General features: G+C 46.3%; 1 protein-coding gene and 1 long non-coding RNA gene across 2 annotated transcripts; one reads left to right on the top strand and one right to left on the bottom strand.

The window, feature by feature from the left end:
• Window positions 1-114: 114 nt before the first annotated feature.
• On the bottom strand, window positions 115-2679 carry LOC123333157. Its single transcript, XR_006550312.2, has 2 exons — window positions 2119-2679; window positions 115-281 (listed from the first exon to the last, which is right to left on the bottom strand). It is a non-coding gene; the product is annotated as an uncharacterized LOC123333157 (long non-coding RNA).
• On the top strand, window positions 1690-17276 carry ADSL (adenylosuccinate lyase). The gene is made up of 13 exons (XM_006071276.4): window positions 1690-1912; window positions 4896-5099; window positions 6741-6785; window positions 7294-7373; window positions 10125-10296; window positions 10512-10558; window positions 11368-11458; window positions 11814-11883; window positions 12028-12175; window positions 13501-13591; window positions 14185-14274; window positions 14679-14855; window positions 16935-17276. Exons 1-13 carry the CDS (start codon window positions 1742-1744, stop codon window positions 17019-17021), a joined length of 1473 nt encoding a protein of 490 aa, XP_006071338.1. The 5' UTR covers window positions 1690-1741; the 3' UTR covers window positions 17022-17276.
• The last annotated feature ends 514 nt before the right edge of the window (window positions 17277-17790 follow it).

Below are 17790 nucleotides of genomic sequence, written 5' to 3'. Positions count from 1 at the left end.
CAGCCCAGCAGCGACAGCCCTGAAGCACTCCGCAGAGTGGGGAGTTGCAGGGAGTGGTCCTCATCTTTATAGAACTGTCCTCACCCCCAAAAACCAATCTTCTGCAGCTCCAGAGGGGAGGTAGGTGAAGAAGATGTGGGTGATAAGCCCAGGTAACTGATGGGCTTCTCTGCTGGCCAAGGCATTCCAGGATTGGTGTTGCGGTCCACTCTGACAATTCTGAAGCCCAGGTGGAGACATGAAGGATCTATGGCATGAAGACCCTGAAGGAACGTGAGAGACTGGGGGAAGAGGAAGGGCAATGTCAGGATCTAACTTGTATCTTGGTAACTGTAGGCCTTGTTTCCCTTTTGGGCTAGGCACCTCTGGACAGCATTCATTCACCCAGCGAACACTGAGCACCTATGCTATGTAAGGTCCTGTGCTGGATCCACCTGCCAGAGACACTAGGGACCAAGGCAGGCATGATCCCCGCCCGCACCAAGTTTGCCATCGATGGAAAAGGCCAACAGCACTGAACTCTGGTGAGAGTTACAAGAAGCCTATATGAAATCGGAGGTGGGAAGGGAGAACACTACAGGGGTGGGCCGTCCGTTTTTTAGTAAATCATGAAAAAAACAGCAGAAATGGAAAGGTGACAGAAGTTATTGTCAAAGATGAGATCTTGCAAATCTTGAGATTTAATCAGAACTTTTAATATCCCTTAAGTCTTACGGTTACTATGAAAGTGGCCACCTCAGCCAACAAGCTGAGAATTCAAAATGGATGTCCCCTTATAGTGAGACACTCAAAAAGTAATTTCAAAGCAATATAGTAGCTGCTGCTGCTAAGTCGCTTCAGTCGTGTCTGACTCTGTGCGACCCCAGAGACAGCAGCCCACCAGGCTTCCCCTCCCTGGGATTCTCCAGGCAAGAACACTGGAGTGGGTTGCCATTTCCTTCTCCGACGCATGAAAGAGAAAAGTGAAAGCGAAGTCATTCAGTCGTGTCCGACTCTTTGCGACCCCATGGACTGCAGTCTACCAGGCTCCTCTATCTGTAGCACAAAGGAAAGAATACATTTGAATCTGATAAGAACTGGGAGCCTGGAGCCTGTCCCCTACACTTAACTCCTAGCTCTTGCCCTAACTCCTAGCTCGTGCCCTTCTATCCACACATGAGCTATCTCAAGACGGTCAACCTCCCCATGCCTGAAAAATGGGGATTAGAATAATGGCGGGCATTTATTGAGCACTTACTCCGCACTGGAGAGTAGTGTATTATTTAACAATACCTGAACAATTCAGGACCCTCACATGGATTTAATGAGATTACGTGGAGAAGGCAATGGCACCCCACTCCAGTACTCCTGCCTGGAGAATCCCATGGATGGAGGAGCCTGGTGGGCTGTAGTCCATGGGGTCGCTAAGAGTCGGACACGACTGAGCGACTTCACTTTCACTTTTCACTTTCATGCATCGGAGAAGGAAATGGCAACCCACTCCAGTGTTCTTGCCTGGAGAATCCCAGGGACGGGGGAGCCTCGTGGGCTGCCGTCTATGGGGTTGCACAGAGTCAGAAATGACTGAGGCGACTTAGCAGCAGCAGCAGCAGCAGCAGCGAAGAGCCTAAACCCAGCAGCCTTGAAGGCTCGGGTCTCCCGGAAACCCCAGGGGTGGAACCAAGTGGAGGAAGTCCCGCCCTCAAACTTCCCCTTCCGCCCTCGCTGACCCTGTCAGCTTCGGCGGGGTCTAGAGCCCGGGATGGCCGCGGTTGGTGACCGTGGTGGGCGGGAGGCGGCCTGCGGGCATGACAGCTACCGTTCGCCGCTTGCTTCCCGTTATGCCAGCCCGGAGATGTGCTTCCTGTTTAGCGACAAGTACAAATTCCGGACCTGGCGGCAGCTCTGGCTGTGGCTGGCGGAGGCCGAGCAGGTAACGCACGTGCCAGTCTGGGACTTACAGCGCGGGCTGAGCCTCCCCCGGCAGCTGCCCCGCTATTTTCGGCCAGGTGTTCCCTTTCCGGAGGAACGGCCCCAGGAAGGCCAGGGCAGGAGGCCCAGCAGTCGCTCCCTGTTATCTCACATGTTTTAATGGTGGAGGGTTGGAGGTGGACGGGGGGCGGCGAGAAGTCCATTTACCGTTTCCGGGAGTAAGTCTTGGCGGTTCCTGTAGGAGTGCACCGCTGAGTACTCCTTCCGTGCCGTTGTGCTGGCTTCTGTACACGTCTTTACCCGGTTAACCCAGAAAGACTTTGCAAACTAGGGGGAGGTTTCCCACGTTATAGAAGAGAAGACCAAGCCCCGATTATGTGCCATTGAGATATTTGCTTCTAACTATTATGACAGCCCACTCCAGTATTCTTGCCTAGAGAATCCGATGGAGAGAGCGGGCTATACAGTCCATGGAGTCGCCAAGAGTCGGAAATGACTGAAGCGAGTTAGCACTCTCGTATGAATAAAGGAACCCGGGTGTGAACCCGTGACCGTGCAAAGCCTGACTGAACGCCCAGCCACCTCGCCCTCCACATGCCTCTGTGTAGTCAGAGAGCTGTCACTGCAAAATACACATTTCCTGGGCCATTGTTTCCTCTTGACTAGACTGCCTTTTTTTGTCTCTGGGGAGAGAGAATCAGGGTAGGGGGTTATTAGATGCCAGTTATGGGTTCTGAGAGCTTCATGTAGAGGTATTCTGCCGAGCGGTTTCAGAAATAGCCCCAGAAGTATCTTCACAGAAGCGCTGAAGGAAGCTGAGAGCGATCCAGAGAGCTATAAAGTTTCCGAGGAAAATGCCACAACAAGCAAGATGGCAGTCCTCTCCGAAATGACATTTAGTAACCTCAGAAACAGTCTGAGTACCTACCTAGGACCAAGGCTTAGGGCCCCCGAACAGGAAACTTTCTTCCTAAATTTTACCCCCTTCCTATCACCTTGCTCAAGAAATAAAGTAGTACATGACACTAGCAGACACAATACTCTGTAATGGCTTATCTAGGAAAAGAATCTAAAAAAGTGGATGGATATATGATAACTGATTGATTTTGCTTTTCACCTGAAACTAACACATTCTTTTAAATCAACCATACTCCAATAAAAAAAAGTTTTAATGCTAGCAGACATTTCTACAGTGCCTGCTATGTGTGCTAAGCAGTTTGAAGACCTTAAAAAATAATTTACTAATTCTCAAAACAATTCTTGATAAGTATGTGATTCCTGTTTTACAGAGGATAAAATGAAGGCACTGATTTCATAAACACAGAGCTCGGATAACAATAATAGATCAGGACATGAAGTGTGTTGTAGTTTGTTACCTATGGGGTCGCACAGAGTCAGACACGACTGAAGCGACTTAGCAGCAGCAGCATCTACTCTGTTTTCTGTTTTACTTGGTACTCCGTGTAGATGAGTCTGGTGCCAGTCACCATAGCTTGTAAGAACTTCAAGCTGGAATTGAAATGTAGAGTTGGTATATATCCTTTCCTCTGCCCAGTCTACACATTGCCTGAAATGCATGCAATTTTGATATCTCCTGAGTCTGTATTATCTATTAGCTAGGGTGTCAAAATGAACAGCATGAAGTACATAATAATTTAATAGTTTGAAAAAAAAAAACTTGAGGAATGAGAGACTAGGGCAAGCGCAGAAAATTCGTCCGCCTTGGATTTTGAGAAGATGCGTTGCTTGGGGAGGAAGCAGTTTGACCACACTGCCCCCTGCTGTTCTGTTTTGGGAGGATCCCTACGATGTCTCCACTCAAAGACCCAAGGCAGCCTGGCCAGATGTAATGTGAAAGAGGAATTGAATTTTTACTAGTTTAAATGTAAATAGCCACATCTGACTAGATAAGTCTTAAGATGTGAGCTCCTTCTCAGGACCAGGTCTTGGGACTTTGAAGTGAGGTTTGGGTAAAATTCACCAATGTACATATTCAGCACTTGGCTCCAGGGTTCCGAGCTGCCTGTGGGCTGCCAGCTATTTTTTGTCAGCCTGATTTTATTCAGTGATGGATGAATGTAAGATGTTGATGTGTTTATTTTCTCATTAATATCTCCTGGAATTGCTTTCAGTTGCACTGAATTTGCAGCACATAATTTGTTGGCAGAGCTACTAACAGTGTTGCTAATTTCAGTTTCTCTGACTAAATCCATCTAGATCAGATATAAAGCTGTGGCCGGGATCCCACACTCTGGGCACTTAAGAACCGAGCACTAAAGAGCCTAAGCAATAAATACCACAAAGCCCTCCTTTCAGGGAGTCTATACATTCTAGAGAGGTGAGACAGGCTAAAAGATGTGTAAAAATGTCATATGGCAGTAAGTGCTCTAAATAAAACCAGGTTAAAGGGATAGCAAGTGACACCGAAGAAGGGTGTTTCACATTGATGTCAGGAAAGCCTCTCTGAGGAGATGGCATTTGAGCCCAGAGACCAGAACCTGTGAGGGAGTGAGCAGAGATGTCGGTGCAGAAGGAACAGAAATCAGGACTACGTTGTGTATATTGGAGTTTACTTAGAATATAACTTGCCATGATTCATTTAGAAAGTTTCCTGGGGACTTCCCTGGTGGTCCAGTGGATAAGAATCCACCTTCCATTGCAGGAGATGCAGGTTCGATCCATGGTCAGGGAGGTAAGATCCCACACGCAGCAGGGCAACTAAGCTTGAGCACTGCAACTACTGAGCCCGTGCCCTCAAAAAGAGCCCCCATGCCACAACAAAAGCCCAGCGCAGCCAGAATTTTTAAAAAGATAGTTGTCTCTTCCTCCCCATGTCCTTTTAGTTTAATTGCCCCAAATTTTAGTTTAAGAATTGGAAGGTAGGGCATAAACACTAACATGAATCAGTTTTCTTTTTTACTGTCATTTCCGTTCAAATGATGTGACATAAGAAGTTATTTCATTTTATTTTGCCTGTTCTGCAGACACTGGGTTTGCCTATCACAGATGAACAAATCCAGGAGATGAAATCAAACCTGGACAACATTGACTTCAAGATGGCAGCTGAAGAGGAGAAGCAGTTACGACATGATGTGATGGCCCACGTGCACACGTTTGCCCACTGCTGCCCCAAAGCTGCCGGCATTATCCATCTTGGCGCCACCTCCTGCTATGTGGGAGACAATACAGTAGGAGCCCATGCTGTTCTGTGTCCACTAGGACTCAGGCTTTATAATACCTTTCTACATTTTAATTGATTTTGTCCATTTTAGGAAGTGACTCCATAGGTCTTAGGATCTCAGCGCTCAGGAATTTTCTGCTTTTGGTATCCTTCCAGTCTAAACTGTAAGCCCCTAATGACCTCCATAAAATGATGTACAGATACTGCCTATATACATCAGTATGCTGGACATAGCTGAAAGCTTAGCATTTTAGTGGCCAAAGTACTTTTCCAAAGGGATTTTCTTTCCAAAGTCCTTTATAACTCTTCACTGTGACTTCTGAAAAGAAAAGGTAATTGCATTATGATTCTTAAATCCTTTAATTAGCAGAAGTGTCTCATAGTCAAACATGAAAAAGTAACAAGCAGGCATTTTCCTAAGAGTTTACTAGGTGAGCACTTCATATGTATTCATTTTTTCATCACAACAGGCATAATAGATGCTGTTGTCTCCATTTTTAAATAACTTTATTAAGGTATAATTTAATACCATAAATTCACCCATTTTAGATGGATAGTTCAGTGAGCTTTAGTAATTTATGCAACATTCAGCCTCACCACATGCTAGTTTTAGAACAGACCCCTCATCCCAAGACGGTCTGTCTTGCTTGTTTGCCATCAGTCCCCACTCCTGCTTCCAGACCCAAACAACTGAGACCTACTTTTCGTGTCTATAGTTGTGTCTTCTCAAAATTTCATGTAAATGGATTCAGAATATATAGTCTTTGGCTCTGGCTTTATAATCCCCACCTCCACAGATGAGGAAACTTAAAGAGGTTGAAGAACTTGCCCAACCTGGAAAGTATACAGACCTGGGTAGAATGACTCCAAACCTCTGCCCTAGTCACAGTGTACCCGTGGGACTAGAAGTTAGAATCCAGATACACTTCCAGTTCAGAAAGAAGCCAGTAGTTTTTAAGTTGCCCCCACATAACTTTTTTTTGTCTAAAGTGGTACATAATTAAAGGCATCTGTGTATAATTAGTGAGTCAGATAATGGGAGAAGAGCAGTCCTCTAACTTGGAGTAGCCTTTTTAAAAGTATCCAGCGTGTAGTTGGGCTCAACAGTTACTGTCTCAAGCATGTGTTGGAGTTGCTTGCAACACGTACATCATCTCACTCCCCCAAGAACAGCGTTAAATTTCCTGAACCTAGATCCTTTAGTTCATGCCTTTTTTGTTGTTAGCAATGACAGACATGGAAAGAGAAGGGAGCAGAGACTAATGGAATGTGCCCTGTGGAGTCTTCTCAGAAACTTAAATGCTATTGTCTGGGAAGATATAAACCCTGTTGACCTGGACATCTTTGTCATATTCATGACAGGGCTGCCCCTTACCATTTTCCAGTTAAGTTAGATACCCCATAAATAGAGCTTTATAAGTATAAAGGCTTTGTGCTTATAGATCCTAGCAGTACTGCGCTCTCAGTTGGTAGGCTTTTAAGGCAGTAATCAGAAGAGTTCTGTTAGCAGCTTCTGACTTGCACAGTGTATTGCTGAAAGTAAGATAGGCAACTAGCTAAGAGGCCCAGATGTGATGACCATAAAGTGTTAGGTCATAACGTTTGGGCAAAGCTGATTAATGTAAGACCACTGCATTTTCCCTTGCAGGACCTGATTATTCTCAGAAATGCATTTGACCTGCTTTTGCCAAAGGTAAGAAGTTGACGAATTTCCTGCCAGTCCTAAGATTCCCTGTGACAAGAGATGGGCACCACCTTGAATAAATCAGCACAGTATAGATCTAAATAAGTTACTGTGTACTTAGATGAATGATCCTAGATCTGATCTCTAGAACTAATTGTCTCTTCTTGAATTAAAACACTGTATGAGTTTGTGCTTTTAAAGCATAGCCTTTTAAGTGAGGCAAGTGTAACCAGCAGCATGTTGCTGGAATGTGTGGGTCAGATAATGAGTTTGTCTGTTTTTCTTCATGAGCATGCCAGTGGTGTTAAAACTATGCAGAAATAATTTGTGGCATTTTAGGTAGTCAACTCAGTTTTTGAATGTTGTTTGGTACTTTAAGATACAAAGATGGAAAAAGGTGGCCTCTGCCTTCTGTGAGCTAGAAGTGTAATTGTAGATGAATTTGTCTCCAGGTTTAGTTCCTGTTTATGCAGTGCTCAGCCTGAACTCACCTTTCTCCCACACCGTCTCCTTGCAGCTTGCCAGGGTGATCTCTCGGCTTGCCGACTTTGCCAAGGAACAAGCCGATCTCCCCACCTTAGGTTTCACACATTTCCAGTAAGTGAGAGGGTTACCTCTTGGGGGTTGGGCTTATTTATGGGCATTCAGCTTCCATTTATTCCTTCAGTTCTCCCTTCTTCATGGTAACCTTGAGGTTAAGAAAACTCAAAATATAAGCACTTGGGATGCCTATGAGGAATGAACCTTATACCTGCCTTAAAAGCTGTACTGCTGAGAGAGTAAATCTAATGGTTTGTTTCACTGAAAACTATGTATACAGTTATGTATTCAGAAAGTATTCTCTTTTTGTTGTTGCTGTTACTACTCTAACACTTCTGATATCCCCTTTGCCTACAGGGAGATCTTTTAGTGGTAGGGAGGAGGTTGGAAAGCAGATCTATTTAGGTCACAGGGCCTGATCCTTCCTTTCCCACTCCAGGAATCAGTGCTGGTTGGTAGAATCAGCCCAGGTGGTTCTCCAGATAGCTAGTTGGGGTAACTATGAAGGACCAGAGTTTAGGTGGGTACCTTCCTGTGGTGTGAGTGGGAAGGAGAGGGGCTCTCCCAGCCTTGTGCCCCAGGAAGGGGACACTCTTGATTGCTCCCTTCTTAGATCTGTTTCCACTCTGCCTCTCAAGAAGGTGTTCTTGATTCAGTGATTCCATTCTTGAGTATTTAGTGCAAGTAATCCAAATTATGGAAAAAGCTGTATGTACAAAGATCATTGTTATAATATTATTTATGATGGTAGCCTTGGAAACAATCTATAAATGTCTAAGAATAAGAGAATACTTAAATAAGACTGTAGTATATACATAGGTTAGAATAATACACAGCCAGGAAAATGATGCTTGTTAGATTAATAAGGCATGGGAGTGCGCGTACATCAGTGTGGGGAAAAGGCGGCATGTGCGTTGCACAGAGATTGGAAGGTGCACCAAGTGTAAATGCTGGTTACTCTGGCCTTTTTTTTTAAATGTGCAAGCATTTTTATAATTACAAAGTAAAACCCTTTTTTAAAGCCGATGATGTCATTTTTGGATTGCTAGTGGCAGGTTTCAAGTGATGATATTTGAGTCGTGGTGTATTGGCATCTGCCTTATGTTTTGATGGGGTAGGTATTGCTATGGCAACAAGGATATCATCTCCTGTAGCTTCGGAAAGCCTGTTGAGTTGAATGTAACCTTCCTTAAAATTAGGGCCTACATTATTGGTTGCAGAAACCAGAAGGCTTTGTTCACGTGAGGGGGTTGTTGCTCCATGTTTGTGGCTGAGCCGTGGCAAAGGTTGCCCTCCGTGCTGGCTCCCTCCACACCTGGCACCACCTGTGTTGCAGGCCTTCCTCGGCGTCCGCTAGGGAGTATTCCGGGAGTACAGCCGGGCCAGCATTCCTTTGGGGACGGTGGAACGAGAGGTGTCTGCTGCCACAGTTGGCAGGTGTTAGGAACTCAGAAGATGGTACTGATGCAGAGATCTCACCGCAGAATGGATCAGTCCCTGCAATTAAAAAGAAACAGCTTTATTGAGATACAACTGATGTACCATAAAATCCACCCATTTTTTGTATTTTTACAGAGTTTATGCAGTCATTACCAGTGTGTAATTTCAGAATATTTTCATCACCCTTTAGGAGTCCCTCCCATCTCCCCATTCCCTATCTCCTGGCAACCACAAATCTGTTTTCTGTTTGTGGATTTGTCTCTTGAACACTTCAATCAAGTAGAATCGTGCAGTACTCATCTCCTTGTGACTGGCTTCATTTCACTTAACATGGCATTTTCAGTGTTCATCCATGTTGTAGCATGCGTCATTACTTACTGTGTTTTACCGCCAAATAACATACCATTATGTGGATACGCTACCTTTTATCTGTTCACCAGTTGCTGGACATTTGGATTGTTCCTGCTCTGTTGCTGTTGGGGTAAGGCTGCTATGAATAGGTGCATGCAAATTTCTTTTCTTTATTATACCAATAATCTATTTAAGGAAAACTACCTAAAGATTAATTGGGGATTATGTGTCTGCTTTGGACATTCTTAGTGGGGTGCCTTCCTGTCGCCAGCTGTCCGTATCATTCGCCTAATAGAGAAGGTTAGGTAATCTGTTAGAACTCTGGCTTTATTATAGTTTATTCATAATCACGTTTTATGTTATAAACAGACCTGCTGTTGGCTGGCTTTGATTTAGACTGAAGACAAAGCCATTAGCTGTTCAGTTAAGAGTCCTCTGATTGTGCGTGTTTCCAGGTGGTTCTCTGCGGCTCAGCTCAGTCTTCATCGGGTCTCGACTCTTTCCAAAGTCCTTTCTTTCCTGCCGGTCTAGAGTTACGGTCTCCAGTGTCCTCGTTTTACTTTTTGATAGCATTTTAAAAATGAGCAGTTATCTTGCTTGTTTACTTTTTTACACTACAGTCTGAGCTCCACTGGACAGGGACTTGGTCTGTTCTGTTCTTTGTTGTATTTCCAATACCAGCAACACATTAGATGCTTGGCAAGTGTTTGTTATGTGTGTATTTCTTGCCAAGATCTAGGGACAAACAAAGCAGACATTGTCTCTGCCCTTATAGTGCCTCTTGATGAAGCGAGAGCTATGCTAGTGGCCCTTTAGTTTTATAACCTTTGAATACTTACAAATGACGTTGGATCTGCTTAACTAGTATTTGCTTAAGCTTTTTAGCTCTTGTTTTGTCTTCACTTTAATTCTTTCCCTTCCCAGGGGTAACAGTGATTATTAGAAGAAGCAACGAAGGTTTTATGAAACAAGTCATTGGTTTGAGACTTCTGTGTGTTCTCTTTGGGTTGTGTTCAGGCCTGCTCAGCTGACCACAGTTGGGAAACGTTGCTGTCTCTGGATTCAGGATCTGTGCATGGATCTCCAGAACCTGAAACGTGTCCGGGATGAGCTGCGCTTCCGAGGCGTGAAGGGTACCACTGGCACCCAGGCCAGCTTCCTGCAGCTCTTCGAGGGAGATGACCAAAAGGTGTGCTTTGAGAGTGACCTGGGTGAGGCAGACCCAACTGTGGGAGCGCCAGAAACAAAGCTGACCCCCAGGATGGTGGGAGCGATGGATCTTGGGGTGGGTACAGTCTCGACTGGAAGGGTACTGAAAGCATAAACCTGGGCAGGATGACGTGTCATGATGTTTTCCTACTAGACATGCCTGGATTTCTATGGGGATGTCTTTTTTTTCCCAAGGTAGAACAGCTTGACAAGATGGTGACAGAAAAGGCAGGATTCAAGAGGTAGGTGAGTGGGGAAAGTGTCGGCCTCCCTGTTAGGTAATAAAAGGCAATATCCCTCCAGATTTGGCCTTAGCTATTTGTTTCTTTTCTGTGTCTTTCCACCCATTTCCTTCTATTTCTGGTGTGGTTTTGTTTCCTGGATTCTATTATATTCCTTATAATTTTTAAGAAAAAAGGGAGCTGTTTAGCTGTGAGTTCAGGAGAATAGCCTTACCTGTGTTGTTCTGGTTTTGTTTTTACTAAAGGCCTCTGACAGGTTGGTCTCAGTCTGTCTATTTGCTTCAAGGGCCCCCAGGCTCCCCTGTGGTTCCTTGTTTTTGTTGTTGTTTTTATGTAAAATATTTCTTTCTTTCTTTATTTGGCTGCAATGGGTCTTACTTGAGTCATGTGAACTCTTAATTGTGGTATGTGGGATCTGGTTCCCTGACCAGGGATCGAACCCGGGCCCCCTGGATTGGGAGCACAGAGTCTTAGCCAGTGGACCACGAGGGAAGTCGTCCCTCACCCCTCACCCGTCACCCCCCACCCCCCACGTTGGCTCCTTGTTTCAGGCACTTCACTGGGCTGCAGCAGAACAGAGGCTTGCTGGACTGTGTCCTCCTTGGGTCGGGGCGGCCGCCTGGGTTTAGTAAAAACTGTGGTGGGGAAGTGCAGTTTCTTCCTGGAGCCACTAATCAGCGCAGTCCTGGACTCTGTGCAACTTAACACCTCAGTGAGACCAGCCTTTGCTTGGGCTCTGCGTTGGCTCACTTGTCTGACAGTTACATTTTGAAATATTTTCACTTAAAGCTCTTTCTATTTATTTCTAGGGCTTTTATCATCACAGGGCAGACCTATACACGAAAAGTAGATATTGAGGTGCTCTCTGTGCTGGCTAGCTTGGGGGCATCGGTGCACAAGGTAAGTGGAGGCAGCGGTGGGTAGTCAGCACCACAGACTGACCCCCAGCCTCAGGCCCTGACTTCATTGTGCTCTCAAGAGATGTCAGATAGTGCTGTTAGTAATTTGGGTCTGTCAGGGGAGCCTCTTAAGTGAAGGTGTGTGAAAAAGAAGGATTGGTTCCTGCATTCCCCTTAAGTTCATCTTGCCACGGTCTGCCCGTGATGTCTTAAGTGGTGTTTCACCAGAACATTCCCGTGCTGACGGTCAGCTCGGTGGCAGCACCCAAAGCACTCACCTCCTCCATCAGTCTAGCCCCTGCCTGGGCCCCCGAGCACTGAGAATGTGGGTGACGCCTGGCCCCTGCTTCCCTCAGGTTTGTACCGACATACGACTCCTGGCAAACCTCAAGGAGATGGAGGAGCCCTTTGAAAAACAGCAGATCGGTGAGTGTCGTGTGGAGACCTGTGAACACCGGGAGATGCGGCGGGTTTGTGGGCGTGTGTGAGCAGTTCAGCCAGCAGCCTGCTCGGCCTCCCACTGTTCCCTGAGGTCTTCCTGCCTTTGCTTCTTGTCCTTTACACGGGCAGGCTCAAGTGCAATGCCATACAAGCGGAACCCTATGCGCTCAGAGCGGTGCTGCAGCCTGGCCCGGCACCTGATGGCCCTTGTCATGGACCCCCTGCAGACGGCATCTGTGCAGTGGTTTGAACGCACACTCGATGACAGTGCCAACCGGTCAGTGAAAGGGGCATCACACACGGCATGTTGTAGGAGGGCACAGAGGGGCCTGGGAGCAACAGGACTACAGAGCATCCCTGTATTCCCTCCTCGTCCATAGGAGCCTGGAGTCTTAACAGGGAGGCAGGAACGCGGTACACTGTGATGCGTGTTAGAATACGTACAGGGTGTCCTTGCGGGGGTAAAGACGGGATTGGGAGGGGTCGAGGGAAGCTTCACAAGGAGGCAGTGCTGTGGGCGGAAGAAGTCCAGGCGTTTAACCTGTGAGACAAATCAGAAGCATGATGAAGCACAGAGGCAGGACAAAGAACGGTTTGCAGAGGTAGTTACTGGTAGTCAGGTAGCCCTGGAGAATGAAGTCCGTGGCAAGAAATGAGGTGGGAATGCTTGTGGAAAGTAGCCCTTTATGAAGGGCCTTCTGGGCCCTGAAAACGAGGGTAGATGTTGTTCTGATGGCGGGTGGTGTCAGCTGTGGTGTCTTGGCACAGTGACCTCTTGATTAGGTCCAAGATGGGTCAGGAGTAATTAGTAGTTACTAATAAGGTACCAGCATGCACATGACTTTCTACTTTATGTATATACTTATTTGAAAGCAGATTCACTCTCATTTGCTTGTACTCTGCTGGAATTTCTTGAGAGGAAATGATCAGTAGTTAAAGCCAACTCTCTGGATTGTGTTCATAATCCAGGATTTATGGAAATAAAACATGTGAACTCATTCAGAAGTCAGACATTGACTGTATTTTAGCAAACTGTGACCCAGTCATCTGTGCCCAACTAAAACACCCTGCAACATTTTGGAGAATCAGTTATAAGACAGGATGCTGGTCAGAACAAGTAGGAGGCTGCTTTAAAAACCCACGCCCACGCTGGCATGGCGGCAGTGTGACTGGAGAGGATGTGGATATAAATTGATGTCACAGGGACTGGCCTGGGCAGGTGGCTGGAGTGGGGGTTTAGATGGTGATGGTGTGCTGGTGCCATTTCCTGAGGCAGGAGCTACAGGAGAGGAAGAGTAGGGTGAGGAGCTGAGCAGGAGGCAGTGGAGAAGCATCTGCATTCAGTCTTGGGCTTGCGGAACCTACCGATGAGCCAGGTGGAACTCTCCAAATAGGTGTATGGCCTGGTGCCTGGGCAGGTGGTCTGGGCAAGAGGTGGTAGATTCAAGGGTCATCAGGATATTGAGGCTGTTGAAGGGAATTGTCCAAGTGGCACATCTGGCATGAAACGTCAGTAGGGCAGCTCCTTGAGACACACCCTGCGTTTCACGGAAATTGTTATTTGTTTTAAGCGATAACTGAATTGGCTGTTTGTTTTTCTAGACGTATCTGTTTGGCGGAAGCATTTCTCACTGCAGATACTGTACTGAATACGTTGCAGAACATTTCTGAAGGATTGGTGGTATACCCCAAAGTAAGAGGCCTCGCTGAAAAGCACAGTATTCAGGAGGGGTTGGAGTGTGGCAGGGAGTGGGGCCTTGTGCTCTGGAGTGAGCGTGTTGGAGCAGCGCTTCCCAACCAGAGCTCACTCTCCACGTTGTGACATGAGCTCTCAGGAACAAGTCTGTGGAATTCGCAGACCGGTTCATAGAGCAGGGAAGAGGCAGCACTTTGAATTGGCTGAAACTCTGCCACCCTGAGTCATCAGCTCTGCTGTTGCTGGCGCGGTAGGCGGTTCCACTGGCCCATTCGTAGGTGCCTGCGGCGGATGGCTTTGTTTCCATTCTGTACTCAGCTCCTGAAGTCAGGCCCCGAACTGGAGCAAACTTGAGGTTTGAGGAATTTTTCTGATGAAGTCAGTATCCCTTTTTAAAATCAGAATAATACTCTGGAGTATGAGAAGACTTAAAAAATACAGTATAGAATAAGACAAATTCCTCTACCCTCTTTCTTCGTGGACATGGGAGAACACGTCTCCACCGTGCATGATTTTGGTTGTAGTTTACGTATTACTGTGTGTACGACTTTGTAACCTGAGGCATCCTTCTTGGCACTTCACTCTTCCAGGTCATTGAGCGGCGCATTCAGCAGGAGCTGCCTTTCATGGCCACAGAGAACATCATCATGGCCATGGTGAAAGCCGGGGGTGACCGCCAGGTGTGTGGCCCTTGTGCTCCTGCATAAATTGAAAGCACTGCACCTTTGGTCCTGCTCTCCTCCCTGAAGAAGGGTGGACGAAGGTGTTTCTGTCCTTCGCTTCAGTCGTGGCATTGGTGCAGAACAGTGACAACAGGCTGTCACAGCACAGGCTTATCTTTGGAGGGTGATGGTGGTGAAATCAGTTAATTAAAAAGTGACTTGCTTAATCACTTGTAGAAAGAGTCTGCTTTCAGTGAAGAAATTAGGTTTTAGATTCCATGGGAAATGCCAGGAACTGGGCAGGACATAAGAGCAGATGGTTCATGAAGCTTTAGAAGAGGCCTTTGTAGCACCAGCCATAAACAGCGTCAACGTTCAAATGCCGACTGTTAGTGAGACCCCAGTGCCTCCTGTCTTCCCAGGATTGCCATGAGAAAATCAGAGTGCTCTCGCAGCAGGCAGCTGCCGTGGTCAAGCAGGAAGGGGGTGACAATGACCTCATCGAGCGCATCCAGGCTGATGCCTACTTCAGTCCAATCCACTCCCAGTTGGACCATTTGCTGGATCCTTCTTCTTTCATCGGCCGTGCATCTCAGCAGGTAGGCATCACAACGTTTCTGTGGGGCTGCAGTCCTCCCCAGACACGCTCTGTTTACACCGCTGGGCTGCAGAGCCTACAGTACAATCTATGTTTCTGCTTCATAGGAGGTATGATGAGAATGGGGCTAGTTAGAATTCAGGGCAGGTTGCTGCCTAAAACTTAAAGTGAAAGTCACTCATTTATGTCCGATTCTTTACAACCCCATGGACGAAACAGTCCATGGAGTTCTCCGGGCCAAAATACTGGAGGCGGGTATCTTTTCCCTTCTCCAGGGGATCTTCCCAACCCAGGGATGGAACCCAGGTCTCCTGCATAGCAGGCGGATTCTTTACCAGCTAAGCCACAGGGCAATCTAAAACTTAAAAAATTGGTTATTTTGAGAATGCCTTAAGTTCATTCCTCCCTGAGGATTTCTCTGAATTCTGCTTTGGTCTGGAGCCTGGGGTGTGATGGAAAAGATTGGGTTTTACTGTCAGGTAGCTCCGGGTTTGGGCTTCCTGGGTAGCTCAGCTGGTAAAGAATTCGCCTGCAATGAAGGAGACCCTGGTTGGATTCCTGGGTCAGGAAGTTCCCCTGGAGAAGGGATAGGCTACCCACTCCAGTATTCTTGGGCTTCCCTGGTGGCTCAGATAGTAAAAAATCCACTTGCAATGCGGGAGACCTGGGTTCCATCCCTGGGTTGGGAAGATCCCCTGGAGGAAGGCATACAAACCCACTCCAGTATTCTTGCCTGGAAAATCCCCATGGACAGAGGAGCCTGGCGGGCTACAGTCCATGGGGTCACAAAGAGTTGGACATGACTGAGCAACTAAGCACAGCACAGTAGCAGCTCCGGGCTCAGTCTTGACTTCCTGCTTTTACTGGCCGATGGGATAGAGGTACATATCTCAGAGTGTGGACTGAAAGGCCTCGCTTGGTGCATAGTAAGTACTCAGTAAACATTTGTCACTTTTCCTCATGGCCTTTTGAAGATTACAAGGGCTAATTCAAAAATATTCATTGAGTGCAGACTAGGTGCTCAGATTGTGTTTGGGTGCTGTGTTTAATTCTGGTGCTTTAAAGATGACTAGATAATCCTTATCTTCAGGGAACTCAAAACTTAACGATAAAGGCTTGTAAATAGGTCAGTGTGATATCTAGTACATGCAAGAATTGAGGGAAGCACACCTTTTTTAGGATCACTAAAGAGACAACCCTAGGGTAGTAGAAGTTGGAAAAGACTTCTCAGAAGACATGATATCTGAGCTGAATCTTAGGGACAAGTAGGAGTTACTTGTAGGGAACACCAGGATGTGAAGGGACGACAGATGCGTGGGTGTCCAACATGGGAGAGAGTTGCCAGATTGTCAGGTGCCCCCAAAGTAGCTAGGATTAATGTAGAAGACAGATGGGAACCTGTCATTTATATCTGAGACACTCTGATGGACTGGATTTGAAGGACTTAAACTGGAGGTGAGAAGACCAATAAGGAGGCTGCTGCAATGGGTGAGCAGTTGGTGACGAGGGCTCCGAGCCAAGGCTGGGGTAGACAGACGCACGCAGGGCGCAGGTCCAAGGGCTGTTACGGCAGGTTAGTCACTTGGAAGCTGGGTGAAGGGGAGGAAGGAAGAAGCATGACGATTTTAGCTTTGGTGATGGGTGGGGAGTGGTGAGACCAACGGAAAGGGTACAGCTGGCTGGTTTGGGTGGGCAGCAGCCTGGTGGGGCAAGCTGCCTGTGTTTAGGGAGAGATTTCTGCAGGGAGTTGAGAAAAATAGAAGCTCAGTGGCTTGTTATCCATGACACCCATGCATCTGTCGTCCCTTCACATGCTGGTGTTCCCTACAGGTAACTCCTACTTGTCCCTAAGATTCAGCTCAGATATCATGTCTTCTGAGAAGTCTTTTCCAACTTCTACTACCCTAGGGTTGTCTCTTTAGTGATCCTAAAAAAGGTGTGCTTCCCTCAAACATAAAAGTAGCATAAAAGTTTGTCCAAGTAAGTCTCTGTGTTATGAAGTGACATTGAAAAAAGGATTCTCAGATTTCTCAAATTTTAACATTTTCTTCTGTCTTGCATTTGCTTTCCTCTTTGACAGGTACAGAGATTCTTAGAAGAGGAGGTGTGTCCCCTGTTAAAACCATATGAAAGTGTGATGAAGGTGAAGGCAGAATTACGTCTGTAGAGTTGGAAGAGAATTAAACTAAAACCATTGTTGGCTCTGTTAACTTTTATTGCCGAGTCATAAAAACTATTACTCTAGTGCCATGTTTTATTTCAGGAACTGTTACCATAAATTAATATGGCACTTTTTTTCTTTCCATGGTGCTTTCACATTTCTTACATTTGCAATGCAGAAATAAATTGCATTGTAGTTGGACTCTGTTTTTCACAGCAACACAAGTTTGCATAATAAATGTAGCTCATAGTTTGCACTCTACTCTTTGAAGGCACATTTTCCAACTAGTCTAATCCTTTTTACATGTTCACTTGATTGCAACATAGTGAACAAATTCTTGGTCCTCTCTTCTGAAAGTGAGTTTTATCTGGGCCTTGCAAAATAATCTGGATTCAGTGATTCATTATGGTCACATACCTACATTTCAGTTGTATTTGATGAGAATAAGTAATGCAATTTAGAGCTGCAATAAATTGTCAAAGAAACTGATGTGATCTTCAGGCTGACTCAGCTGAAGTTGTGCCCAGCTTCATTTGCTCTTTGGATAGGGCTGTCTGTCAAGGAAATGCTAACTGGATGTATTGATCTCATCGAGGCATTTGACGGTCTCTGATCCTGACAGCTGACTGAACCAGCTGCTGTCAGAGGTGAGAGGGAGTGGACGATCACCCCCCTGGAAGGAAAGCACTATTGTTACGCCATAGGCTTCTCTCCTGGGCCCTGCCTCATTCTGCATATTTTTCCAGCAGAGATGAAAAGGAAGAAAGCTTATTTC

Source organism: Bubalus bubalis, chromosome 4 (assembly GCF_019923935.1).
Source record: "Bubalus bubalis isolate 160015118507 breed Murrah chromosome 4, NDDB_SH_1, whole genome shotgun sequence".
NCBI classification, from domain to species: domain Eukaryota; kingdom Metazoa; phylum Chordata; class Mammalia; order Artiodactyla; family Bovidae; genus Bubalus; species Bubalus bubalis.
This window is presented reverse-complemented; position numbering and strand designations above follow the sequence as displayed.

Coding starts and splice junctions, on each gene's coding strand:
- ADSL (XM_006071276.4), top strand. CDS start 1,742: ATGGCCGCGGTTGGTGACCGTGGTGGGCGGGAGGCGGCCTGCGGGCAT. Junction 1,913..4,895: donor GGCTGGCGGAGGCCGAGCAG/GTAACGCACGTG, acceptor CCTGTTCTGCAG/ACACTGGGTTTGCCTATCAC. Junction 11,884..12,027: donor CTTTGAAAAACAGCAGATCG/GTGAGTGTCGTG, acceptor TTACACGGGCAG/GCTCAAGTGCAATGCCATAC.